Source organism: Stegostoma tigrinum, chromosome 5 (assembly GCF_030684315.1).
Source record: "Stegostoma tigrinum isolate sSteTig4 chromosome 5, sSteTig4.hap1, whole genome shotgun sequence".
NCBI classification, from domain to species: domain Eukaryota; kingdom Metazoa; phylum Chordata; class Chondrichthyes; order Orectolobiformes; family Stegostomatidae; genus Stegostoma; species Stegostoma tigrinum.
In genome coordinates this window covers 86,314,593-86,339,537 of record NC_081358.1, presented here as the reverse complement: position 1 = coordinate 86,339,537, position 24,945 = coordinate 86,314,593, and the positions used below count along the sequence as shown (strand labels likewise).

The 24,945-nt window shown below is 42.6% G+C and overlaps 1 protein-coding gene across 3 annotated transcripts in view; it reads left to right on the top strand.

The window, feature by feature from the left end:
- Positions 1-24,945, top strand: part of LOC125451905 (cyclic nucleotide-gated cation channel beta-3-like) — a 132,246-nt gene that overhangs the window by 86,939 nt on the left and 20,362 nt on the right. For all 3 annotated transcript variants that reach the window (XM_048529640.2, XM_048529641.2, XM_048529639.2), the window contains 3 exons: positions 66-163; positions 10,552-10,635; positions 17,037-17,155. In XM_048529640.2, coding sequence (XP_048385597.1) covers positions 66-163; positions 10,552-10,635; positions 17,037-17,155 — 301 coding nt within the window. The remainder of the gene's footprint in view (positions 1-65; positions 164-10,551; positions 10,636-17,036; positions 17,156-24,945) is intronic.

Sequence of the window (24,945 nt, the reverse complement as noted above, 5' to 3'; positions counted from 1 at the left end):
TTACTTGTTCTGTGAAAATTTCTGTGATAACTCCTTCTACATTAAAAATGAACTATTTCTTTCAGCGTCAGCTGAGTTATTGGAAAGTATGCCAGTAAAAATGCAGCTATCAATTGCTATTGATCAGAACTATGCAATAGTCAGCAAAGTTGACCTGTTTAAGGTATGTATAATTTAGTCAAGTATGTTAGTGAAAGTGTGGCTTGAAATTCTTCAGTGTTACTTTAAGAACCATTTTACATGTTTGAGAGGTAGTAGGAACTGTATGTTTGCTTTAGTTTCCTTGCAGTGACATTTTAACATATTTCTTAATCCTGTTAAAATAGTAGAGTACACAGAAGTTTAATACAAACATTAACAACTCAGTTAAAAAATCAACATGTGTATATAATTTATAGCCCTACAGTTAAACTGTGTTTCAGTGGAGAGAATCTTTGCAGCTCTGACTGGCATCAACATTGTTGAGACAGTTGGGAAAATAGAGAAATGAAATTCTCAACATTGGCTTAAAAAAAACCTGATACTCCAACCAAATTTTGAACAGTGAGATGAAAATGTCCCATTAATCCTGACTCTCTGTCTTCTGTGTGTTAACGACTCCACAAACCATTCTAATGGTTACTCCCAATGCCATGAACTTGGATCTTGTTCAATAACCTTTTATGTAGCACCTTATTAAATGCCGTCTGAAAATGCACATGAATTCCATCTCCCTGTTCCTATTTATCAACTCTGTTTGTTACATCCTCAAAGAACTGTAGCAAATTTGTCAATCGTGATTTCCCTCATGGAAATCCATGTTGACCCTGTTTGATTGTGAGAAACTTTTCTAAACTTCCTATTGTTTTGTCCATTGTAATAGAATTTAGCATTTTCCCAAAGACAGATGTTAAGTGAACTTGCCTATTGTTTCCTGTATCCAATCCACTGTTGGAGCAGACAACCAAAAAAACCACTCAAAAATTACGCAAAAGCTTAACACAAAAGATAGCACAGTTTGAGTAAATGTTTAATTCATAGCTAATATTGAAGTAAAACTAAATTTAATATCTTACCTTGAAAAAATGTCAAGATGACTTGATGGGGGTGGAAGATTTCAGGTTGCAGTGTTGTTAATGCAGGGGATGAGGGTCGAAATCATCATCATCACCTTCAGGCGCAATTGTGGTTGCGGGGTAGGGTATAAATTAGTTAATGCAGAAGTGGATGGCTGTGGTTCATTGCCTTCTGACTGTTTCTTGGGGGTTGGCTTTAAAAAAATCCAGTTTTTGCTCTTTTGCCCTTTTTCTTCTTTCATGAAGGAGCTGTTCATAGGGTGCCAAATTAGATCTTATTCTATGAACTGCTACCCTGCTGCATTCTGCTTTGCAATTATTGCCTTTGAGAGCTGCAAGTGATAAGGCTTTCTCCTTTATGTGAGAAAGGTGGTCCCAGATCGCTTTTTCATTTGATCTTCTATCCACACTTTCAGAAGCCATTCCATTTCCTCAAGTTCCTTTGTCTATAACCTCACAGATTTGCACTAAGACTTCTTCCAGCAATACTGCTAGCTTTAATCTTTTCTGCATTGTCTCTAATGGTGTGTAAGGAAGACTCCTTTATTCTTGTTACATCAATTATATCACATGTTCCGTCACTATGCTCAAAATGCTCCATAACATTTACCTTCCCTCCCAGAGTTATAGTCTTTCTTTTACACCCGCAATTTTATCATCTGGATACTTCTTGCTAACATTCTTGTCATTTTGTCCTCATATTTTGTGGACAACACTGCAGAATTTTCAAAAAAAGCCAAAAGCCACAGAGTACTGTGAACCAATGGAATCGCATTATAGCCAACACAAGTTGGCGTTTTAGAAATAACATTCCCCTATTTCTCAATCACTTTATAACCAATTCACATTGCTGGAACACATATTATAGCAAAACCAACTGTAATTTTTATCTCCATTGGTGTAATATTAGGTAACAAAGAAGATGAAAAGATATGACAATCCTACCAACTCTATTCCCACTGACCAACTGCAATTTTACATAACAGGTAGCAAGTGTATCTTCCCCAAGCTGTCAGGCTTATCCTTAAACATGATGATCCATCTCTGATAGCCATCATCAGGGCATGAATCACAGAATTATAGAATGGTTGCCTTGCAGAAAGAGGCCATTCAGCTCATTGTGTCTGCAACTAATCTTCAAACAAGTACCTAGTGCCAATCAATTGCTTTGGCCCCATATCCTTGCACATCACTTCTATCCACACCATCATGCAATGCTTCTTGAATGTATCGGTTGAACATGTCTCCGGTATGTTTCCAGGCAGTGCAGCCCATACCCTAACTACTCGCTGTTTGAAAAACGTTTTTCTCAAATCATCCTAAGTTCTTTAACAGATCGCTTTGAAGTGATGCCTTCCTTTTCTTGTTCCTTTTATGAGCGGGACTTCTCTATTTCTACTCCACCCATTTCACCTAAGATTATGAAAACCTCTATCAAATCTCTTCTCAGTCTTTTTTTTTCTCCAAGACAGTCCCAACTTCTTCAATCTAACCTCATGATTTAAGTTTCTAATTCCTGGAACCATTCTTCCAATCACTTCTGCTCTTTCTCCAAAGCATTCACATCTTTCCTATAATGTGGTGCCAACAACTACACACAATGCTCCAGTTAAGATCTAACAAATAATTTTACAAGTTCAACACATTTGAAAAGTAGTAATGGGGAACAAAGAAATGATGGAGCAACTGAAAAGGTACTTTGCATTGGTCTTCACAGTGGAAGACATCAGTAGCATATCAGAGCATCAAGAAATTTAGGGATAGAAGTGAGGGTAGCGGCCATCAATAAGGAGCAGAGCCGGGGAAACAGAAAGGTCTGAAGATAGATAAAAGATCTGGGCCAAATGGACTGCACCATAGAGTTCTGAAGGAGATAGCTGAGGAGATAGTAGAGGCTTTGATGGTGATCTTTCAGGAATCACTTAAGTCAAGGAGAGTCCTAGAGGACTGGAAATACTTGATGTGACTCTCCTCTTTAAGAGGAGAAAAGCAGAAGACAAAAAAATTATAGACTGGAGAGCCTGGCCTCAGTCATTTTTAAGATTTTAGAGTCCATCATTAAGGGTGAGATTGTGGAGTATTCGGGAGTGTGTGGTAAAACAGAGTTGGGTCAGCACAAGGAGAAGTTGTGCCTGACCAATCTGTTAGAATTCTTTGAGGAGGTGATGAGCAAGTTAGACTAAGGAGAAACAGTGGACAAGAAGTATTTGGATTTCCTGAAAGCCTTTAACAAGGTTCCACACAGGAGGCTGCTAAATGAGATAAGAGCCCATGGTATTAGGGACAAGGTACTGGCATGGATAGAAGTTTGGCTGACTAGCAGAACGCACTGAGTGGCAACAAAGGAGCCTCCTTCAGGATGGCAGCAAGTGACTAGTGGAGTTCGTTCAGTGTCAGTACCACAATTTTCACAATCTGGACAAAGTAACAAACGGCATTATTGCTAAGTTCACACTTACAACAAGGTTAGATGGAGGGACAGGTAGTGTTGCCAAAGACAGAAGACTGCACAAGGACTTGGACAGGCTAGGAGAGCGGACAAAGAGGGGCAGCCGGAATACAATGTGGAAAAGTGTGAGGGTTTTCACTTTGGTAGGAAGAATGGATGTGTACACTATTTTGTAAATACAATGAGCAAAGAACAAAGAACAAAAAAAAAACTACAGCACAGGGACAGGCCCTTCAGCCCTCTAAGCCTGCACCGATCGAGATCCTCTGTCCAACCTGTCATCTATTTTCTAATGGTCCGTGTTCATTTGCTCCCCGCCCATCCATGTACCGGTCCAGATATATCTTAAAAGACACTAACATGCCTGCGTCTACCACCTTCACTGGCAACGTGTTCCAGGCACCCACCACCCTCTACGAAAAGAACTTTTCACATATATCTCCCTTCAACTTTCCTCCTATCACTTTGAACTCATGACCCCGAGTAATTGAGTCCACGCTCCGGGAAAAGGCTTCTTGCTATCTGCCCTGTCTATACCCTTCATGATTTTGTGGACCTCAATCAGGTCCCCCCTCTAATGAAAATAACCCTAATCTACTCAACATCTCTTCATAGTTAGCACCCTCCATACCAGGTAACATCTTGGTGAACCTCCTCTGCACCCTCTCCAAGGCGTCCACATTCTATTGGTAATGTGGCGACCAGAACTGTACACAGCACTCTAAAAGTGGCCAAACCAAAGTCTTATACAACTGTAAAATAAATGGGGAAAGACTTCAAAATCTGAAGTAAAAAGGGACTCATGAGTCTAGTTCAGGATTCTATTAAGGTTAACAGGCAGAATCAGTTGACAGTTCATTAGGCAAATGCAATGATAATGATCATTTTGAGCTGGCTAAAATACAAGCGCAGACATGTGCTGCTGAGTCTGTGTATGACTCTGGTCAGTCTGCATTTGGAATGTGAGCAGGTTTGGACTCTGTATCTAAGGAAGGATGTGGTGGCATTGGAGAGGGTCCACAGAAGATTTACAATGATGCTGGAGATGGAGGGACTTGTCATATGAGAAGCGGTTGAAGTCTGTGAGCCTGTAATTGATGGAGTTTAGAAGGATGGGAGGGTGATCTGAATGAATCTGACATAATATTGAGAAGTCTGGATAAAGTGGACATGAAGAAAATGTTTCCACCAATAGGAGAGAGTAGGCTTAAGGCACAGCCTCGGAATGAAGAGGCAACCTTTTAGAACTGAGGTAAGGAGGAATTTCTTCAACCAGATGGTAGCTAATCTGTGGAATTTGTGGAGGTCAAGTCACGAAGACAGAGATAGATAGGTTTTTGATTAGTATAGGGATCAAAGGTTACAGGGAGAAGGGTTGAGAAATGTACCACCATTATTGAATTGAATGTACTAATTTTGCTCCTATATCTTATGGTCTTATAACATCACCTCCCTCTTTTTTACACCATACCTCTACTAATAAAGCCAATGACATTGCATGCTTTCTCAAATACTGTCTCCACCTGCCCTGCTACCTTCAATGATCTACATACATATATACCCAGGTCCCTCTGCTCCTGCAGCACCTTTAGAATTGTACCCTCAAGTTTATATTGCCTTTCAATGTTCTTCCTTCCAAACTGCATCACCTCACACTCCTCTGCATTAATCTAGATCCACCATCTATCAGCCCACACCACCAACTTAGTAATATCCTTTTAGAGTGCCCCTGACATTTTACAATTCTTCCCATGGCTCACATCGTCTGAAAACATTGAAATTGTTCCCTGCACATCAAATCCAGATCATTCATATATAACGGGCAAAGCAAGGGTCCCAAAATCAACCCCTGGGAACTACACAATAAACCTTCTTCCTACCCAAAAATACTTCATGGACCATTTCTTTGCTTTCCTATCACTTAGTCAATTTTACTTGAGGTGTGAACAGAGAAGCAGAACAGGCTGTCAAGCCAGTCCTGTCAAAAACATTAGCAAGGCTCTGAAATGTTCATTCGCCTTTGATTACAATGCTTAATATCCCTTCAGGATCAAGAACAGTGCCCAGAATCTCACAACAACCTGTGATCTTCTCTCAAACTGATTCTCTCTTCCACCCAATCTATTCACATGGCTTTGTTCCACATCTTTAACACTGGTCTTCAGTGACCTCCACTTCATCATCCAGACAGCCGTGCACAAACAGTTAGTTGGGTAAACAGTATCCACTTGAAGTCTAGCTATTAAAATAAACTGAGCATGCGTACCGCTGTTCCTGGACAGACATGCAGTTCACTTTGCTGTGCATTAATTTGAACAAGGCATTGAAAATTGATGCCAAAATGTGCAACAATCTTTTCACTTAAACATACCTTGTATTTAAATATATTCTTACTTGCTGCTAATCTCATAGCAACAGTAAATGGGCAATATATCTGATATTATACAGATGTAAAGGCAAGGAAGGTGTACTTCAATTGCATTGAAAAGTGTTATGATGTCATTACTCTTCTAATTCAATCAATGAAGCTCTAGCTTAGCTCCACACCATTTCGGATTATATTATGGTCTAATGAGTTATGTGTGTTATCCTGGATTTGACTGCTGTGGCAACTGTTAGGTTTAAAATGTTGCTATGTAAACATGGGTTTCTCACCCATAGGCCAATTAATACACTTCAGGGCCAATTCAGAGCCACCTAGGGTCCCGAACCTGTCACATGGGAGGTCCTTGTCATGTCCTTAGACCACCAGCCACATCCCGACAGCCTGAATTTGGGTTTAAGGAGGGGAGACCTCCTGGTCAGGCACTGTGTGTTCCCAGAGGGCTTCAGTTGGTGGCAAGTACTCTCCAAGCACTAAGATGGTAACATGTGATAAGGCAGCAGCTCTCAGAACAGAGCAGAGCATTTTACTTTCAAAGCTCAGAACCACAGTAGCAGGCAGCAGACTGCCTGTTAGCCATTTAAGCTCATTAGTGTTCCCAAAAATGACTGAAATGGCATTGCAACAATGCACATAATTGGACGGAAATTGACTATGACTCAGAGATCCCCATAAAGATCATTACTGTGAGAAAAAGAATAAAAATCTATTTGCACAACAAAATTATTTTAATTATTATTATTAAGTTGACTGTAAGGCAGATTAATGGGACTGAGCTAAGTAAGCTCTACTCTGCTTCCAAAATGGCACAACACTGACGTGAGTATTAAAGTATTTCATTACCAACAGGAACAATTATCACATCAAAGACCAAACAAAAAAACTGAAAATATAACTCTTTTTTTCTGAAACCCATACTCAGTTTACAGTTAATGGTATGCTGCAGAGAAATTAGCTTACTCCCTGCAGCGAAATGATCAAACTCAGTACATCGGTCCCTAATGAAATATGCATCAGCCTCCAGCTGTACGAGCTTTTTTTTTTAAACAGATGGTTAGATTTTTAGAGAACAATTATAAGAAACAGGGTACCCTCGGCTGTATCTTCTTCTTTTCACTGTGGAATGACTTTGTGCTTTTGCCAAGAAAATCTGAAATTAATCATTATAAATAACCTGCTTTACACAGCATGTCTTGTTCTTTGGTGAAATCATAACAGACCATGCACTTATTTGAGATAATGGGAACTGCAGATGCTGGAGACTCCAAGATAATAAAATGTGAGGCTGGATGAACACAGCAGGCCAAGCAGCATCTCAGGAGCACAAAAGCTGACGTTTCGGGCCTAGACCCTTCATCAGAGAGGGGGATGGGGGGAGGGAACTGGAATAAATAGGGAGAGAGGGGGAGGCGGACCGAAGATGGAGAGCAAAGAAGACAGGTGGAGAGGGTGTAGGTGGGGAGGTAGGGAGGGGATAGGTCAGTCCAGGGAAGACGGACAGGTCAAGGAGGTGGGATGAGGTTAGTAGGTAGCTGGGGGTGCGGCTGGGGGTGGGAGGAAGGGATGGGTGAGAGGAAGAACCGGTTAGGGAGGCAGAGACAGGTTGGACTGGTTTTGGGATGCAGTGGGTGGGGGGGAAGAGCTGGGCTGGTTGTGTGGTGCAGTGGGGGGAGGGGATGAACTGGGCTGGTTTAGGGATGCAGTGGGGGAAGGGGAGATTTTGAAACTGGTGAAGTCCACATTGATACCATATGGCTGCAGGGTTCCCAGGCGGAACATGAGTTGCTGTTCCTGCAACCTTCGGGTGGCATCATTGTGGCAGTGCAGGAGGCCCACGATGGACATGTCATCAAGAGAATGGGAGGGGGAGTGGAAATGGTTTGCGACTGGGAGGTGCAGTTGTTTGTTGCGGACTGAGCGGAGGTGTTCTGCAAAGCGGTCCCCAAGCCTCCGCTTGGTTTCCCCAATGTAGAGAAAGCCGCACCGGGTACAGTGGATGCAGTATACCACATTGGCAGATGTGCAGGTGAACCTCTGCTTAATGTGGAATGTCATCTTGGGGCCTGGGATGGGGGTGAGGGAGGAGGTGTGGGGACAAGTGTAGCATTTCCTGCGGTTGCAGGGGAAGGTGCCGGGTGTGGTGGGGTTGGAGGGCAGTGTGGAGCGAACAAGGGAGTCACGGAGAGAGTGGTCTCTCCGGAAAGCAGACAGGGGTGGGGATGGAAAAATGTCTTGGGTGGTGGGGTCGGATTGTAAATGGCGGAAGTGTCGGAGGATAATGCGTTGTATCCGGAGGTTGGTAGGGTGGTGTGTGAGAACGAGGGGGATCCTCTTGGGGCGGTTGTGGCGGGGGCGGGGTGTGAGGGATGTGTCGCGGGAAATGCGGGAGACGCGGTCAAGGGCGTTCTCAATCACCGTGGGGGGGAAGTTGCGCATTATCCTCCGACACTTCCGCCATTTACAATCCGACCCCACCACCCAAGACATTTTTCCATCCCCACCCCTGTCTGCTTTCCGGAGAGACCACTCTCTCCGTGACTCCCTTGTTCGCTCCACACTGCCCTCCAACCCCACCACACCCGGCACCTTCCCCTGCAACCGCAGGAAATGCTACACTTGTCCCCACACCTCCTCCCTCACCCCCATCCCAGGCCCCAAGATGACATTCCACATTAAGCAGAGGTTCACCTGCACATCTGCCAATGTGGTATACTGCATCCACTGTACCCGGTGCGGCTTTCTCTACATTGGGGAAACCAAGCGGAGGCTTGGGGACCGCTTTGCAGAACACCTCCGCTCAGTCCGCAACAAACAACTGCACCTCCCAGTCGCAAACCATTTCCACTCCCCCTCCCATTCTCTTGATGACATGTCCATCGTGGGCCTCCTGCACTGCCACAATGATGCCACCCGAAGGTTGCAGGAACAGCAACTCATGTTCCGCCTGGGAACCCTGCAGCCATATGGTATCAATGTGGACTTCACCAGTTTCAAAATCTCCCCTTCCCCCACTGCATCCCTAAACCAGCCCAGTTCATCCCCTCCCCCCACTGCACCACACAACCAGCCCAGCTCTTCCCCCCCACCCACTGCATCCCAAAACCAGTCCAACCTGTCTCTGCCTCCCTAACCGGTTCTTCCTCTCACCCATCCCTTCCTCCCACCCCCAGCCGCACCCCCAGCTACCTACTAACCTCATCCCACCTCCTTGACCTGTCCGTCTTCCCTGGACTGACCTATCCCCTCCCTACCTCCCCACCTACACCCTCTCCACCTGTCTTCTTTGCTCTCCATCTTCGGTCCGCCTCCCCCTCTCTCCCTATTTATTCCAGTTCCCTCCCCCCATCCCCCTCTCTGATGAAGGAACATGCACTTATTTGACCCAGTTAAGAACTAGATTCAATGGACTCAGGCCATTGTTTCAGGCTGGAAAGCCTGCCAAAGTCCAGAATTCTAAAAAAAAGGTGACTGTTTTCATGTACATGGGGTTTAACTCAATCCCAATATTAACACCTGACTTCCTGGTTTCCCAATCAACCACAAAATAATTGAAGGATTTATATTTAAAAGGTCCCCAACAGGTGTTAGAATAATTGCATTCCAAATTGATTCCTGAAATCTCTGAACCCCTGCAGTGGGATTTCCTGGGGCTCACATAATTGATCTCAAACAACCACAGCCATCCTCCTTCGTCCTGGGTAGAAATCTAACCAGAGCTTTCCCCTGTTTGTCACCGATTCCAGTTCTGCTGGGGTGCCTCAATGCCACACTCAGCAAAATAATGCTTTACTATCCAGGGCAGCATATCCCACCTTAGCTCTGGAATTTAGCTATTTCAATGATTTTTGGACCAAGGCTAGAATGAGTTCAGGAGCTGTGTGACCCTGTCAGAATCCAGACTGCGCCTCAGTGAGTAGGTTATTGGTGTCAATGATGCCTTCTAGCACTGTTGAGTGAAGGCTGATGGGATAATAAACGATCATATTGGATTTATCCTGCTTTTTTATAAACTGGGCATGCAGGGAAAATTTTCAGATTGTCAAGTAAATGCCAGTGTTGTAGCTCTACTTGAATAGCTTGACTAGAATGTAGTTAATGTTGGACCACAAGTCTTTGATGCCATTGCCAGAACGTTGTAAGGGCCATGGCCTTTGCAATATCCACTACCTTCTGCCATTTCTTGATATCACATGGAGTGAATCGAATTGACCAAAGAATGACATCCGTGATGCTAAGGACCTTAGGAGGAGGCAAAGGTGGAACTCCTACTCAAGCCTTTGCAGGGTCAGCTAGGTTGGGTATTGTTGGAAGTCAAGAAGATCTTGTACAGTTTCAATATGTCAACACCTGTTGGATATTTAATTCACCTCCTCCAAAGCTGTCCACACCACATCCACTAACACCCCATCCATTAAAACTCAACCTAAACTTTCAGACTGAAAAATTTCTGCATCAATCTAACTTCTACAATTAATGCTATGCTTTGAAACAACTACATCAAGAGGAAGGACTTGTTAGTAGCAATCCCCCAGTTACATATATAATTCTGTAAATAAGAAATACGCTCCTTTTCCTCGGTATTTGGCAATTTAGTGCTTCCTAAAAGTTATTGAAATACATACCTGATGGGCTTTAATCAATATTGCATTTCCTTGTCTCTCCAGGAGTGTGACAAACAAATGGCATATGACATCCTGCTCAAGCTAAAATCAGTTGTGTATTTGCCGGGTGATTTTGTATATAAGAAGGTAATTTTAGTTCTTTTTAGGTTCATCATTGTCAGAAGTGCCTAACAAAATTCAGTTAGACATATAGTTCACTCATGGATAATGTTATGAATTAGGACTGATGTCAAATTACAAATGTTTTAAGAAATGAGACGTAAAAGGTAATTATGGAAGCATAGTGATTTAATTACATTGTAGGCATGTACTACAAAAATACAAAGAATGTCAGAAGTTTTCATTATTAATGCAAATTATTATTGGAACGTTTAAAGTTATATTATAAGCAAAGTGGCTTTGAGACAAAATTTTGCAGGCAATGAAAATAATTCAAGCGTTTAAATCCTTCTTTCTATTCATTATTATTTATACCATAAAGTGAAACACATTGTTTATCAGTTTTTACTGCCATATTGCTAGTTACACTCCCAAACCTGCGTATGAAAAGTGTAGTTGCCATTCATGACTGGAATCTGAATTTTATTCTTTAATTGTTTGATTTACTATGTCCTCTTGTGAGATAATTTTTGTTTGCTCATTTATAATTATGACAAAACTATTGTTAAAAACCAAACTACAACTGCTTGCCTGAAGAGTCTTCTGATAAATCCTTTTCTTGATTCAGGGAGGGATCTGTGTTATGTATCACTTCACTCATGATAGTATCATATAATGTGATACGTTTCAATGAAATTTATATAATCAAACCAAACATTTCCAAACAAGCTAAACAGCATTATCTTTGGCTCAGTGATAATACTTCTCTGAATCAGAAAGTTGTTAATGTAAATTCCATTTCAGTGAATTGAGCATGTAATCGAAGCTTACGCTTAAGTACCAAGTTGAGGGAAGGCTACACAATTGAAACTATATCCTTTCAGATGAGGCATGAGAGTAAAGCCCCTTCTACCCTCTCAGGTGAAACTAAAAGATTTCACATTAATAGTCAAAGAAATGTATGGGGGTCTATCCAGTACTTTGGAAAAATATATCTCTCTTATTGTACCTTAAATCGATGATCAGGTCATTCTTTCCACTTCTTGATGGAGCTACATTCATCCAAGAAAGTAGGGAATATTTGATCAAACTTTGAGAGTCGGGAGTTCCTTGATGCATTATCCCTAGCCTCTGATCTGTTCTTGTAGCTGCTATATCTGTATGGCAAGTCCAGTTCAGTTTCTGAACAATGGTAACCCCCAGGATGTTGATAGTTGGGGATTCATTAATGGTAATACCATTGAATGTCAAAGGAAAATGGTTAGTTTGTCTCTTTTTGGGGATGGTCATTGCCTGGCATTTACATGGCATGAATGTTACCTGCCACTTCTCAGCCCAAATTTGTATATTGCCCAAGTTTTACCGCACTGAGTGCTTCAGTATCTGAGGAATCATGAATATTACTGTACATTATGAAATCACCAGTGAACATCCTCGCTTCTAACCTTATTGTGGAGGGAAAATCATTGATGAAGAAGCTAAACATGTCTGGTTCTAGAACACTCCCCTGAGGAACTCCTGCAGAGATGTTCCAGAGGTGAAATAAATAACCTTCAATAACCATAAATCTCTTCCTTTGTTCTAGGTATGAGTCCAACCGTTGAAATTCTGTTTGTGGGCCTAGATTAGGCTGTTTCTTGACTGATCTGTGAGACAGCTAACCCAATTTTGTCACAAGCACCAAATTCTGATAACTTTGCAGGGTTAACAGGACTGGATTTTCAGTTATTGTTTCAGGTACAAAGGTCGTGGTCCATCAGGTTTCATTCCTTATAACGTTGCAGCTGTTTAAGTAGTTTATTCGGCCATTTGTGGCTACACCAACAAGCCAGAGGCTAGGAATCCTGTACCTCTTGGCTCCCCAGTGCCTGTCCACAAGGCGCATGCCAGTACTCTCCACTTGCCCGGCTGTGCTATTCTTACAACACTCAAGAAGCATGGCACCATTCAGGACAAAGCAACCGACTTGATTGGCACTGCATCCACAAACATCCACTCTCTCCACCACCAGTATTCTGTGGCAGCAGTGAGTAACAGCCACGGGGTGTATTGCAAAAATTCATCAAGGGTCTTTAAACAGCGCCTTCCAAATTCACAACCACTTCAACCTGAAGAAAAAAGGGCAGCAGCTATATAGGAATGCCACCACCTGCAAGCTCCCCTTCAAACCACTTGCCACCCTGATTTGGAAATATATCGCCAGTCCTTCACTGTCATTGGGTCAAACTCTTGAACCTCCCACCCTAACAGTATTGTGGGTGCATGTACGCCAACTGGATTGCAATGGATCAAGAAGGTAGCTCACCACCACCTTCTCATGGATGAGTAGGGATGATCAGATCATTTTCACTTCCAGCTAGAGTCTCTTTACTACCAAAGTGTCAAAATCACAGTGCTCCCTTCTTAAGTGCACTCTGGGTCCAGCTACACCTCATGGATAGTAACAATTCAAAGAAGCATCTTGCCACCACATTGTCAAGGGCACCTTGGGGTGGATAAAATGTTGTTGTACTGACCAGTTGTACCCACATACTGTAACAGAATGAATGACAAAGCAATTGTATAAGCATGACATTTTTTTGAGTCACATATTGCAGATTTGCATTTACAACAGTTGGCTCGAAAGAGACATCTAATGTAAAATATTTCTCCTGCAGCTTGGGGAGATATTTCAGACATTTGGCTTTCCTGCTTGGCTACTAGAAGAAGCAATAAGTAGACAACCTTCCCATACCACTATTGCCACCACCCAACCCAGCATATGTCCTAAACCTGGCTGCAGCTCTAATCTAAGATAACAAGTTGTACAGCTGGATGAACACAGCAGGCCAGGCAGCATCGGAGGAGCAGGAAAGCGTCTACTCATTTTCTAACATTCATTCACACTGAGCCTGCGTGGACACTGACAACATTCTGTCTTGTATTGTATTGTCTTGCCTTGCCTTGGGCCCCTCAGGCTTACAATACAGCTGTTACACAGACACAAAATGTGTGTCTTGTTTGTTACTAGTCCTTCATTAAGTAGAGAGAGATAACCTTCAGTCAGAATGTCCCGGCACAGTAAGTCAAGGGCAGCGTCCAGTCCAGGGGCATGGACAGTCACTCAGAATCTGGGTGGTCAGAATCAAGAGTCTCTCCACATGAGAGGGAGGAACCAAATGTCGGGTAGACTTCCACCTTTATTTCTGCCCTATTGAGGGGCATTTTCCTCCTGGAATGAGAAACAGGCAAGCAGTAAAGGAATTGAAAGTGAGTGGCCTGGCTGTTCCATTTGGTGCAGATGAGAAAGTGTCCCAAGCAAGGGTGTAGGGCAGCACAGAGACATTGCACGGCTAGCAGTATAGGGCTTAGGGTCAGTGAGAATTTGAGGGAAGACGTTGCAGACAATAGTGAGAATGGTAGGGATAGTATGAGAGTGAGATATTTGAGGAAAGATGCTGGCAGAGTGGTGAATTTAAAATACATTGTCCATACATTTGTGTGCATGCTTACAGGTGCCTGTTACTGCATTGACCCGGGGGCAAAAAATCATGAGCCTGGTATAGCTTTGTGTCATGGCCTCTTCTGCTGGTTCTGGGAGAAGAGGACATTCCGTCTGTGCACCACCCCATACAGCATGACATTCAGGCCCCTGCCTGCAAAGCAGAATGTCAAACCACCACATTATCTGCCAGGTCTTGCGCAAATATCAGAAACAGTATAGAGCAGTGATTGTTTGGCTTCACCACAGAATTTTTAAAATGGTATCAGTGCTAGGGATGCCACTCAACTGAAGGATATCCTGGCCAATCTAAAATAAGATTTATACAAGCATATTTGCAAATATATATGTACCAAATTCTGTTACATACTGTTATGCAACTAAACCATTTTAGAACACAGCTGTTTCTTTGAGTAAAATCCTTTTTATATAAAAGCATGTGTGGTATCCTAAATTTAGTTTAGGTTGAGCCATAAAACAGCCTTAAAACCATAAATTCAGAGATAGTAGGAACTGCCGATGCTGGAGAAACTGAGATAACATGGTGTAGAGCTGGACGGACACAGAAGAGGAGCAGGAAAACTGACATTTCAGGTCTGGACCCTTCATCAGAAATGGGGGAGGGGAAGGGTATTCTAAAATAAAGAAAGAGAGACAGGGAGGTGAATGGAAATTGGATAAAGGAGCAAATAGGTGGAGAGGAAACGGACATATCAGGGAAGCAGGGATGGATCCAGTAAAGGTGAGTCTAGGTGGGGAGTTAGGGTGGGGGTTGATCAGTCAAGGGAAAATGGACAGGTCAAGGAGGCGGGGATGAGCCAGGCTGGTTTTGGGATGTGATCAGGGATGGGGAGATTTTGAAACTTGTGATGTCCACATTCATACCATTGGGCTGCAGGGTTCCCAAAATCTACAAACCTGACTGCCCTGTTTGACCCATTGTCCTGTCCCCACCTGCTCCTGCCCCACTGAACTGATCTCCACTTATCTCGACTCCATTTTCTCCCCCTTGGTCCAGGAACTCCCCACCTACATCCATGACACCACCCACGCCCTCCAAAACTTCCAATTCCCTGGTCCCCAACACCTCATCTTCACCATGGATGTCCAGTCCCTATATACTTGCATTCCCCAAGCAGATGGCCTAAAGGCCCTCCGTTTCTTCCTGTCCCGCAGGCCCGACCAGTCCCCCTCCCCTTGTCTGCTTCGCTGAACTCGTCGTCACCCTCAACAACTTCTCTTTCAATTCCTCCCACTTTCTACAGACAAAGGGGGTGGCCGTGGGTACCCGCATGGGCCCAAGTTATGCCTGCCTCTTTGTAGGATACGTGGAAAAATCCCTCTTCTGAAGCTACACTGGCCATATCCCCCACCTCTTTCACCATTAGATTGATGACTGTATCGGCACCGCTTCATGCTCCCTCGAGGAGCTTGAACAGTTCATCCACTTCATTAACACTTTCCACCCCAACCTTAAGTTCAACGATACCTCTCTCTCCTTCCTGGACCTCTCTGTTTCCATCTCTGGCAATCACCTAGAAACTGATATCCATTTCAAGCCTACCGACTCCCACAGCTACCTAGAATACACCTCCTCCCACCCACCTTCCTGCAAGAATGCCATCCCCTACTCCCAATTCCTTCGCCTCCACTGCATCTGTTCCTAGAGATGAGGCATTGCACTCCCGAACATCATAGACGTCCTCGTTATTCATGGACCACAACTTTGCATCCACAGTGGTCGAAAATGCCCTCAACCACATCTCTCGCATTTCCCACAACTCATCCCTCACAGGCCCCTCCCCGCAATAACAACCAAAACAGAATCCCCTTCATCCTCACATACCACCGCACCAACCTCCGGATCCAATGCACCATCGTCCGCCACTTCCGCCACCTGCAATCTGACCCCAATACCAAGGACATTTTTCCCTCCCCACCCTTATCTGCCTTCTGGAGGGATCACTCTCTCCGGGGGTCCCTTGTCCGCTCCACATTCCCCACTAGCCCCAGCACCCCCGGCACTTTTCCCTGCAATTGCAGGAAGTGCTACACCTGCCCGTACACCTCCCCCGTCACCCCCATCGCAGCTCCCAAGAAAACCTTCCACATCAAGCAGATAGTAGGAACTGCAAATGCAGGAGACTCTGAGATAACAAGGTGCAGAGCTGGATGAACACAGAAGGCCAAGCAGCATCAGAGAAGCAGAAAGGCTGACGTTTCAGGCCTAGGCACTTCTTCAGAAAAAGGGGGACATTGGAGTTGTTTTCATTTCACAGATGCATCCTTGAGGTTTAATTTGCACATGAATTCTTTATTAAGGTGTTAACAAATGCTACTTCAGTTAAGAAAACCAAACGCTCCAAGTCTTGTTACACGTTCCCATCTCTAGGTTTCTATTCACGTGAAGTAAATAATTTTAATATACACACAAAACTTACTCTGTTTCGATTTATATTCAGTCAATATCGTGGCAATAAATTACATGGTTTATTTCTCTGCATTTTTATGTTTTTCGATTTTTTTATTGGCTATTTGGGTTATTTGGCCAATAAATTTCATTTTAGGACAAGAATTGGTATTGAAGATAAATGTGCTGGCCAATGAGAACACAGTAAATTCCCTCAAACAGCAATGAGTGAAATGACTAAGTAATCTGTTTTTATAGAGTTATTGGATGAGGGAAAAATTATGGCTGCACATCAATGGAATACTGCTGTCTACTTCAATGAAGTGCAGAATCCATGATAGTGCAGCATTCTCTAAACACTGCATGGTAGTATTACGTGCTCCCAATCCGTAATCACATCTGAGTCTTTAAGCCTCTGACTCAGAGATTGATGGGAAGGCTGAGCCAACTATAATTTCAGGACTTCAATGTAAGAGAGAATGCAGCTCAAATTCATGACAGTATTAAATGGCTCTTGCCTCATATCTTTCATTTCAGGGAGATGTAGGCAGAGAAATGTACATCATCAAGTCAGGACAAGTCCAGGTGCTCGGTGGACCTGATGACAATAAGGCTTCGGTTACTTTGAAAGCTGGGTCTGTATTTGGAGAAATCAGGTAACTGTGTTTTGTCTTAGTATGGAATTAATGAACAATGCTCAAGTTGATAAATAAATACATCAAATGCATAAAAATATGAAATTTAAACTATCCAAAAGGTTGAAGAAAAGCTTTCTGAAATATTTTTGAAGATGATACAGTTTTAAAACAATGGCAGTCAAATATATCAATGTAAACTTTTAGGGGAAGTCATTGTGGCAGATTGGAAACAGGACAACATTGTCCTGTGATAATAAAATGTGAGGCTGGATGAACACAGCAGGCCAAGCAGCATCTCAGGAGCACAAAAGCTGACGTTTCGGGCCTAGACCCTTCATCTGATTAAGGGTCTAGGCCCGAAACGTCAGCTTTTGTGCTCCTGAGATGCTGCTTGGCCTGCTGTGTTCATCCAGCCTCACATTTTGTTATCTTGGAATTCTCCAGCATCTGCAGTTCCCATTATCTCTGATAGCATTGTCCTGTGGTTGTGTCTCTCATCATGGCCAGTATTCCTAGGTCGGTGACATTTACATATTAACGAGTGGAAAAATTACGTTCATTTTAAGAGAGTTTGCAGACCCCTTGGCAACAATTATTAAATCCCCACCTTCTTTTATGAAGGTTCTGGTGATGCGTCAGGATTGATGAAGTATATGTGCTTCTTATCAGTTAAATCAGTCGTCGGCGTGTGAACTGATATTTAGAAATCACCGCCAAATGTGGAAATTTTGCCTATTCAAATGAGAAGCAAATCTCATATGGGGGGATTTTAACACTGAGGAACACACGGATTAGGCTCAGTGCCTGTAAGTCCATGTGATATTTCAATTGGATTGACATATCAACATGTTTAACTTTAAAATCTCATCCACAGTGTTTGCACAGTATACCTGGCATTGAAAACGATGGTTGCAAAGACTGATTAAGACACGATACATGCTCATATTAACCGCCACTTTCTTGTTTACTAGTGGAAAAGGGCTTGTTCGCAATATTCTTGCAGAGCATTACTTTCTACACTTTGAATGTTTCCTGAATCACGTTACGGTGGATGGTATCTTACCTCCATTGAAATGGACCTTGGGCAATGAGCAATATACCCTTTGGCAGTGGCTTGATGTTAAAAGATGTGCAGCTAGCAAGAGAATGGAACAGTAAGGGCTGGGGTAGAGGGGGAACAAAAAGAATCAGCTCTCAGGGGACATGACCTGAGTACACTGACTGCACTTCCATGAGATGGCCAAGCTGCAGTGTTTGCAGGACACTTGTATTGCTACACTAGGCAAGAATGGATACCTGCAGCTTCCATGAAGAAATCCTGCTTCTAGCTGACTTAGTGGTCATTACCAGTGGCTACCAGTCAAAGCTACTGCCATTTTCAACTTTTGTTAGACACATTGCCAAGGTCTTCCAGTCCACAAGTTACAGCAGAAATTAAGGGAATGATGGGTTATTTGCCAAAGCTGCCACTGATCTGACCTTCATCTGTGATGTTACCACTCAGAAAGAGGAGACATTCGGGTTCATGTTTTTTTTAGCTGGCTTCCCATTGCCTACAGGGCATTTCCAGCTGTGTAACCATGGCAACCTATGCAGATCCAGATGAAGTAGAAGGACTTCCAATAGGTCAATGTGCTGCTGCTGTCCAAACACAAGACGCTATTTCTCCAGATGTGTACAAGATTCCTGGAGGGTTACCAAAATGCTTTCATCCAAGCTTCTCTACCTTTTCAACCTGAAAATAGACTTAAGCAGTGCCTGCAAAAGGACACGGGCATATGCCCTACAATATTTGACAACGGTTGTCAGAAGCCCAACCAGTGAAAGGCTAATGGCGTGAATGCTACATGAACACCAAATGTGTGATTGAACAAACAATCATCATGCTGAAGGTGTACTTCAAATTGTGCCCAAACAAAACGGGAGCTGCTGCCAGTCAGTGCTCATGCAGCAAAGTCTCCAGAATGGTCATGTTGGGCTGCACTTTACACAATATTGTCCAGCAGTGAAGTTTGTACTGGCAGGAGAAAAACACTGTAGATTGCCTGCAGATAAATCCAAGGAGCAGGAGGATAAAAACAAGGATGACAAGGAGTAGGAAAGCAATATGGAAATGCAGTACCAGCTACATATTAATGTGGGAACTTATTATAATCGAGGTAACAATATCCTATTCATCTCCTTGACCCTGCCTGAGACTGGGCACACTTCACTTTCTTGGTAACAAGAAACCTATGTCTTAAAAAAACCAATGATCCTGCCTCCACCACCTCTGTGTGCTGATAGTGATGACAGCTCTGTTACAAACTACGCACTTGCGTTGCCTGTTGTCCCCTACCGTGCTGTAAGCAAAGCCATTATCCACATCATCAATGAACAGCACATTTCAGCACAACTACTTTGCCACCAGGAAACTTTCCTCACATCCCCTTCCAAACTCCAGACGACCACCACCTCAAAGAACAAAAGCAGTAGGCATATGAGTACTCCAACTGCAAGCTCAAGAGTCACATACCTTCCTAGAAAATATATTGCTATTTCTTCGCTGTTGCTGCTCAAAACCTTGGAACTGCCACCAAAACGGCACTGTGGATTTTCCTATACCGCAGAGACGTCAGCAGTTCAAGAATGCGACTCACCATCCCCTTCTAAGGGGCATTTAGCAATGGGCACCAAATGCTGGCCTTGCCAGCCACACTCCTCTCACATTGACTAAAATGGTGACAGTGATTTCTCAAAGGGCAAGATCACGTTAAACTGCCTTCCTATTAAAAATGGCAAACATATTAGCATCCACTAGAGTTGAGACTTGAAAACGGATCTTCAGGGTTAGAAGTAGGGACACCACCAGTAAACCAGAAGATCTTTTGCATGTAAGTGTATGTTTGCTTTTGTTACCAGATAACTGAGGTGTGAGGGTGGGTCAGGTGTGGAGGCACACCTTCCCTCCCCCTCTCGGTCAGCCCAAAATACTAGATTGGCAGGCTGCCTCCCCTGCAGTTGTCAACTCTATGTTATGTTCAGACTCACCTCAGGTTGTCTCTCCCTCCTTTGTTTTTTGTGTTCTTTCCTCCAATAATGGGTAAACAAATGACTGAGTACAATGGCATGTATTCCTCTGTATCTGCAACGCCACAGTGCGCTTAATGAGATTGATGATGAGGGATAAGCTTGTTAAAGCAGACTAAAGGGATGTGGAGACGCACACCACAGGATTTATGTGAATGTGCAGCTGTGCCCACTTTTCTTGACCTGCTTAGTTCATTAAAATCTTTCATGAATGGCTTCGGTGCTCCAAAGGTTGACTTTCTGAGCTCCACATGGGCCCCAGAAGTACATTAAGGGAGACACCATTAAGACAGCAGTGAGTATGTGACCCTCCTGAATTCATTCTTACTATTTGTCTTCTCCTGTTCCAACTCTCAATTGCTCCAAGTTCCACCTTTCGATTGTCACTTTAAATACTGGAGATGAGGCTATATCATAAAAGTCCTCATCATGCCAACAGCCACACAATCTAAGGCAATACCAGAAGTAAAGTGGCAATAAACTGACTGCATTAAAATGCCAAACAACCAACTAATTTCCTTCTGAATGTCTCGATTGAATTTGCCTGCACCTCTCCCTGAGGCTCTGCAGCCCAGGCCCAAACCATTCATTGCATGAAATATTTTTCTTTCACTCACTTCTGCTTCTTTTACAAATTAGCTTGATTCTTCTATTAACCTTTAACATGTGGGAACATTTTCCCTCTATTTACTCTATCCAGACCCCTCATGACTTAATCCTTCAATCAGATCTCCAATCTGTCTTCCCTTCAAGAAATTGAAATAGATGCCATTGTCTTTTGTAGGCTATGTCTAATTAGGGATCAATGAGTAATGAAAGCCTCAGAATTACTCAAAACGACAATAACGAGAGTCATTTCATGACCAATCTGAACCTGACACACCCCTTTGAATTCTCTAATACTTGGAGTAGTTGTTGTCCTATTCAGGCAATTATTTATGCTATAAATGTCATTTTAGAATTCCTGAGTAAAATGTGAGGGCAATTTGGCTGTAGATGTGTACCACTGCACATTAAATGGACAGCTGATCAAATACAATGTTATGGAAGTTGATAAATGTTCATTGTAACTTATTATCTGCAGCAGTTGAGGGAAAAAGTGAGCTACATTAATGCTGTAACTATATAGCCTGTGATCTTTATTTTGCACATCAAACAAGGAATTTCCAGCTGCTCAAAGGATTTCAGTGGAAATATGTGTATGTTGTATAGTCATGGTTCTGAAGGAGTTATGTGGATGCATTGTGCTCCATGTAATCTAATAATATGATGTCGACTTTGTTTGGAAATCGTTCAGATCTCAAAAGTGTTGCTGTAAGGAACAGGTATGTGCTGTACAACCCTGACAACCCTCAGTAATTATGCTGAGCAAGTTAAAGTGTGACCAGTGTTTATTGCAATGAACTACCTTATTAAAGTATACAAATACCTATTTTGTTAAAACCCATCAGTGGTCTATTCTCCACCACATAATGAGACAATTCCTAGACTCGGCATAGAGAATAGAAGATTGTTGGCAGCAAAAGGACATGGTGGTTAGCAGTGGGCAGACAGAATCCCCTTTTGATGCTGAAGGAAGATTTTTTGAAGGGCATTTTTAAGAACATTTCTGCTTTTTAAATACAAGTTTGCAGCTGAAACCTGAAGATTGACAGTCAGCAGTAACTGTGCGAGTAGTGGCTGATTAATTTCAGCACTCCAAAGATAAACCTTCACCAAGAAACTGGTAAGAGGTGCAGGGAGAAAAGAGTAGGTTAGGGAAAATAAAATAGCCAAACTGAGGAAAAAGTTAAAAGCCTTTGTGAAGGAGACTCTGTAGAAGTGAATAAAGGTTTCCAGAAGTAAAGTTAGATATCACTAAAAGTAAATAGAACATCAGAAATACAACACAAAGACCAGGAAGGGAAAGCGATGGAGTAAATATGGGAGTTTTCACCTCTCAAGAATTAGCATTGTCACCATTGTGAATAGGTTTCATGAGATACACCTGCAAAGGATCATGGAACAGGCAGAAAACTGATCAACAAAAGAGCTGAGGGATCAGGAAGGCGTCAGAATTTATTTAAGATTTAATAAAATCAAATTTGGATACATTTGGGGACAGTCAGAATAAACTAAAGATTTGAAAGCATCAGGTTACTCACAAATAACTGCAATTTCAGTGGGAAGATTTATAAAGTCTGATCTATTCAGCCAGAGAATTTCATTTAAAAATTTGTGCTGGAGAATATGCATTGTGTTTTGAGCCATGAAAGGCAGGAAGATATTGTAAAAATGAAAATACCTATTCAATTGAAAATGTAACTTCCTGGTCCAGACATCCTTGCTACAGTACGGAAGAATGTATTTCTTTGAACAGAGCAAACATCTCCCATGACAGATATTCATGAGACTAAAAAATGGTGCTTCCTGCTCTCTTTTAGACTAATTGGGGTAGTTTAACATGGGGGTTGCCTCACCTTAGGCGCCGGGTCAGGCCGAGAAGGCAGCACCATCATGGTAACCTCAGCTGGTGTGGAAATTGAACCTAAGCTGTCGGTTTCACTCTGCATCACAAACCCATCTTTCAGCCAACTGAGCTAACTGACCCCAAAATCATGAAATTACAGGAGCACCAAATGATATTTTGGGGCAACACATTGAGTTAGCAGGGAAGAGGAGTTGCTACACAAAGGAAGTTAAATCATCCATTGAAGATAGTGGACTAATGCCTGGGTGTTGCAGGAACACAATTCACCAGAAAGGATATCCAAGAGATAAAAGATTCTTCAGGAGAGAATTAATTCATAGATTAAAATCAATGCCAACAGCTCTCAAGCAAAACTTAGCATTATTAAAAGACAGTGCATTCCTGAAGAATTGCAGAATGTCCAGGCTACCTATATTTGTGAAGCTAGAGATTTGGGGTGAGATGAGAAGTGGTAAATGTAAAAGCAGTTATATACATACATATCTAATATAATGGAGAAAGTGAAGAGATGTTGCATAAAGTAATGTTGAAATTGCATTAAGGTCTGATAATGTCACTCTTTTTACGTAGAGGCAGCTGAGATTTGCATATGCTCCCAAAAACAGAAAGTACGTTCTGCTCTTCCTCACTGATAGTTAGACATCCCCTAGAATTAGCATAGAGAGCAAAAACCTGAAACTAGAAAACAACATTTTCCGAACCAAACATCATTTCAGTTTCAGAAACAAATCCACGGCCAGGCCCAAATATAATTCAACTTCTGCTTTAAAGCTATAGGATGTGATCCCCCTTTATTGCCATGGATAAGGGGATACTAAATGTTAAGGGAGTTTTTGCTTTTTCTAAATATTATTCGTAGTATAGCTCAGTTTCATGTTGCATGCACAAATGGCATACAATTCATAGAGTTCTATTTATACTCTATTTACAACTGGTGCTGAATTTCTTAAACTTTTACTTTTACTTTTTAACTTTGGATGTTGCCAAGAAAATAACCATTTCTGTCTAGACTTATAACTTCTCAACAGGAAATGAATCTATTAGTTCAGCGAACCAGTTCCAAATTACGGTAATGGCTTGTCCATTCCAACACATAACCTCCATACCAACACCAGCTAAAAACCAAATAACCATAACCCTGGATTTCATGCTGGGAGCAGCATTGATTGCTTTAAGGGAAGAGTTCCACCTTTTACTCTGGGGGAAGCCTGTTATCACTGGAGTTTAGAAGCGTGAGGGATACCCAGGCCATAAACAGATTTGATAAAATGCAAGTGGAAAGGATGTTTTCTCTTGAGGATGAGTCCAGAACTGAGGAACACTGTTTTAAAATTAGGGACTGCCTTTTAAGACAGATAGTCAGGGAATTTTTTTCTCTGAGGAGCGAGTGACTTTAGACCTCTCTGCCGCAAAAGGGAGTGGACAGCGGTTAGTGAATTATTTTAAGACAGAGACATATCATTCTTGTGAGGTAAGGAATCTAATGTTTTCAGGGGTAAATGGAAATATCAAACAAAAATAGATCAGAGTCATGATCTTATTGAATAGCGCAGCAGGTTCAAGGGGCCGGATAGTGGACTTCTGCTGGTACTTTTCATGCTTATATATTCATATTAGAGTAACATTGGCCAATGGAATAGGCCAGCAGCACTGTACATCCAGCAGTAAATTGATGGCCATCACTAAAACGAACAGGCAGGTCCCCCCACACCAAAACCCCCAGCTAAGTCTGGAGTATGATAAGTTGGTGACTATATTCAAGAGCCCAGAGTGAACATTAAACAGACTGATAACCAGGGGTGAATTTCCAATGATAGGGCCAGAAAAAAAAAAGCATGAGCTGCCCCTACCCACACTTCTTCAACACCACACCAATCCACACGGTGAAAGCTGGCAGACTTTCCAAATGGCCCATGCCACAGGCTTTCTCTTAACACCATATGACCAGAAAGCCGTCAATAATTAAATTTCTGATGATGCGGGGAGGGCAGGTGATCAGGTTTTACTTGTTATTGTTGAGTAATGCCAACTCATAGCTGGAATCACCATTGATAACATTGCTGAAGATTGAAAGCAGTCTGATAGGGTGGTAATTTGTGGAGTTTGATTTTGTCTGAATTTTCACTGGATTTGGTCCCACATGCCTGGTCAATGTTCCACTTTGTTGGATAGATACCAATAGATAGCTGTAATGGAGTAGCTTTTAGTACTACAGCAAGGACATCGTGAAGACCCATAGTCTTTGCCATTTTCAGTGGCTTCAATTGCT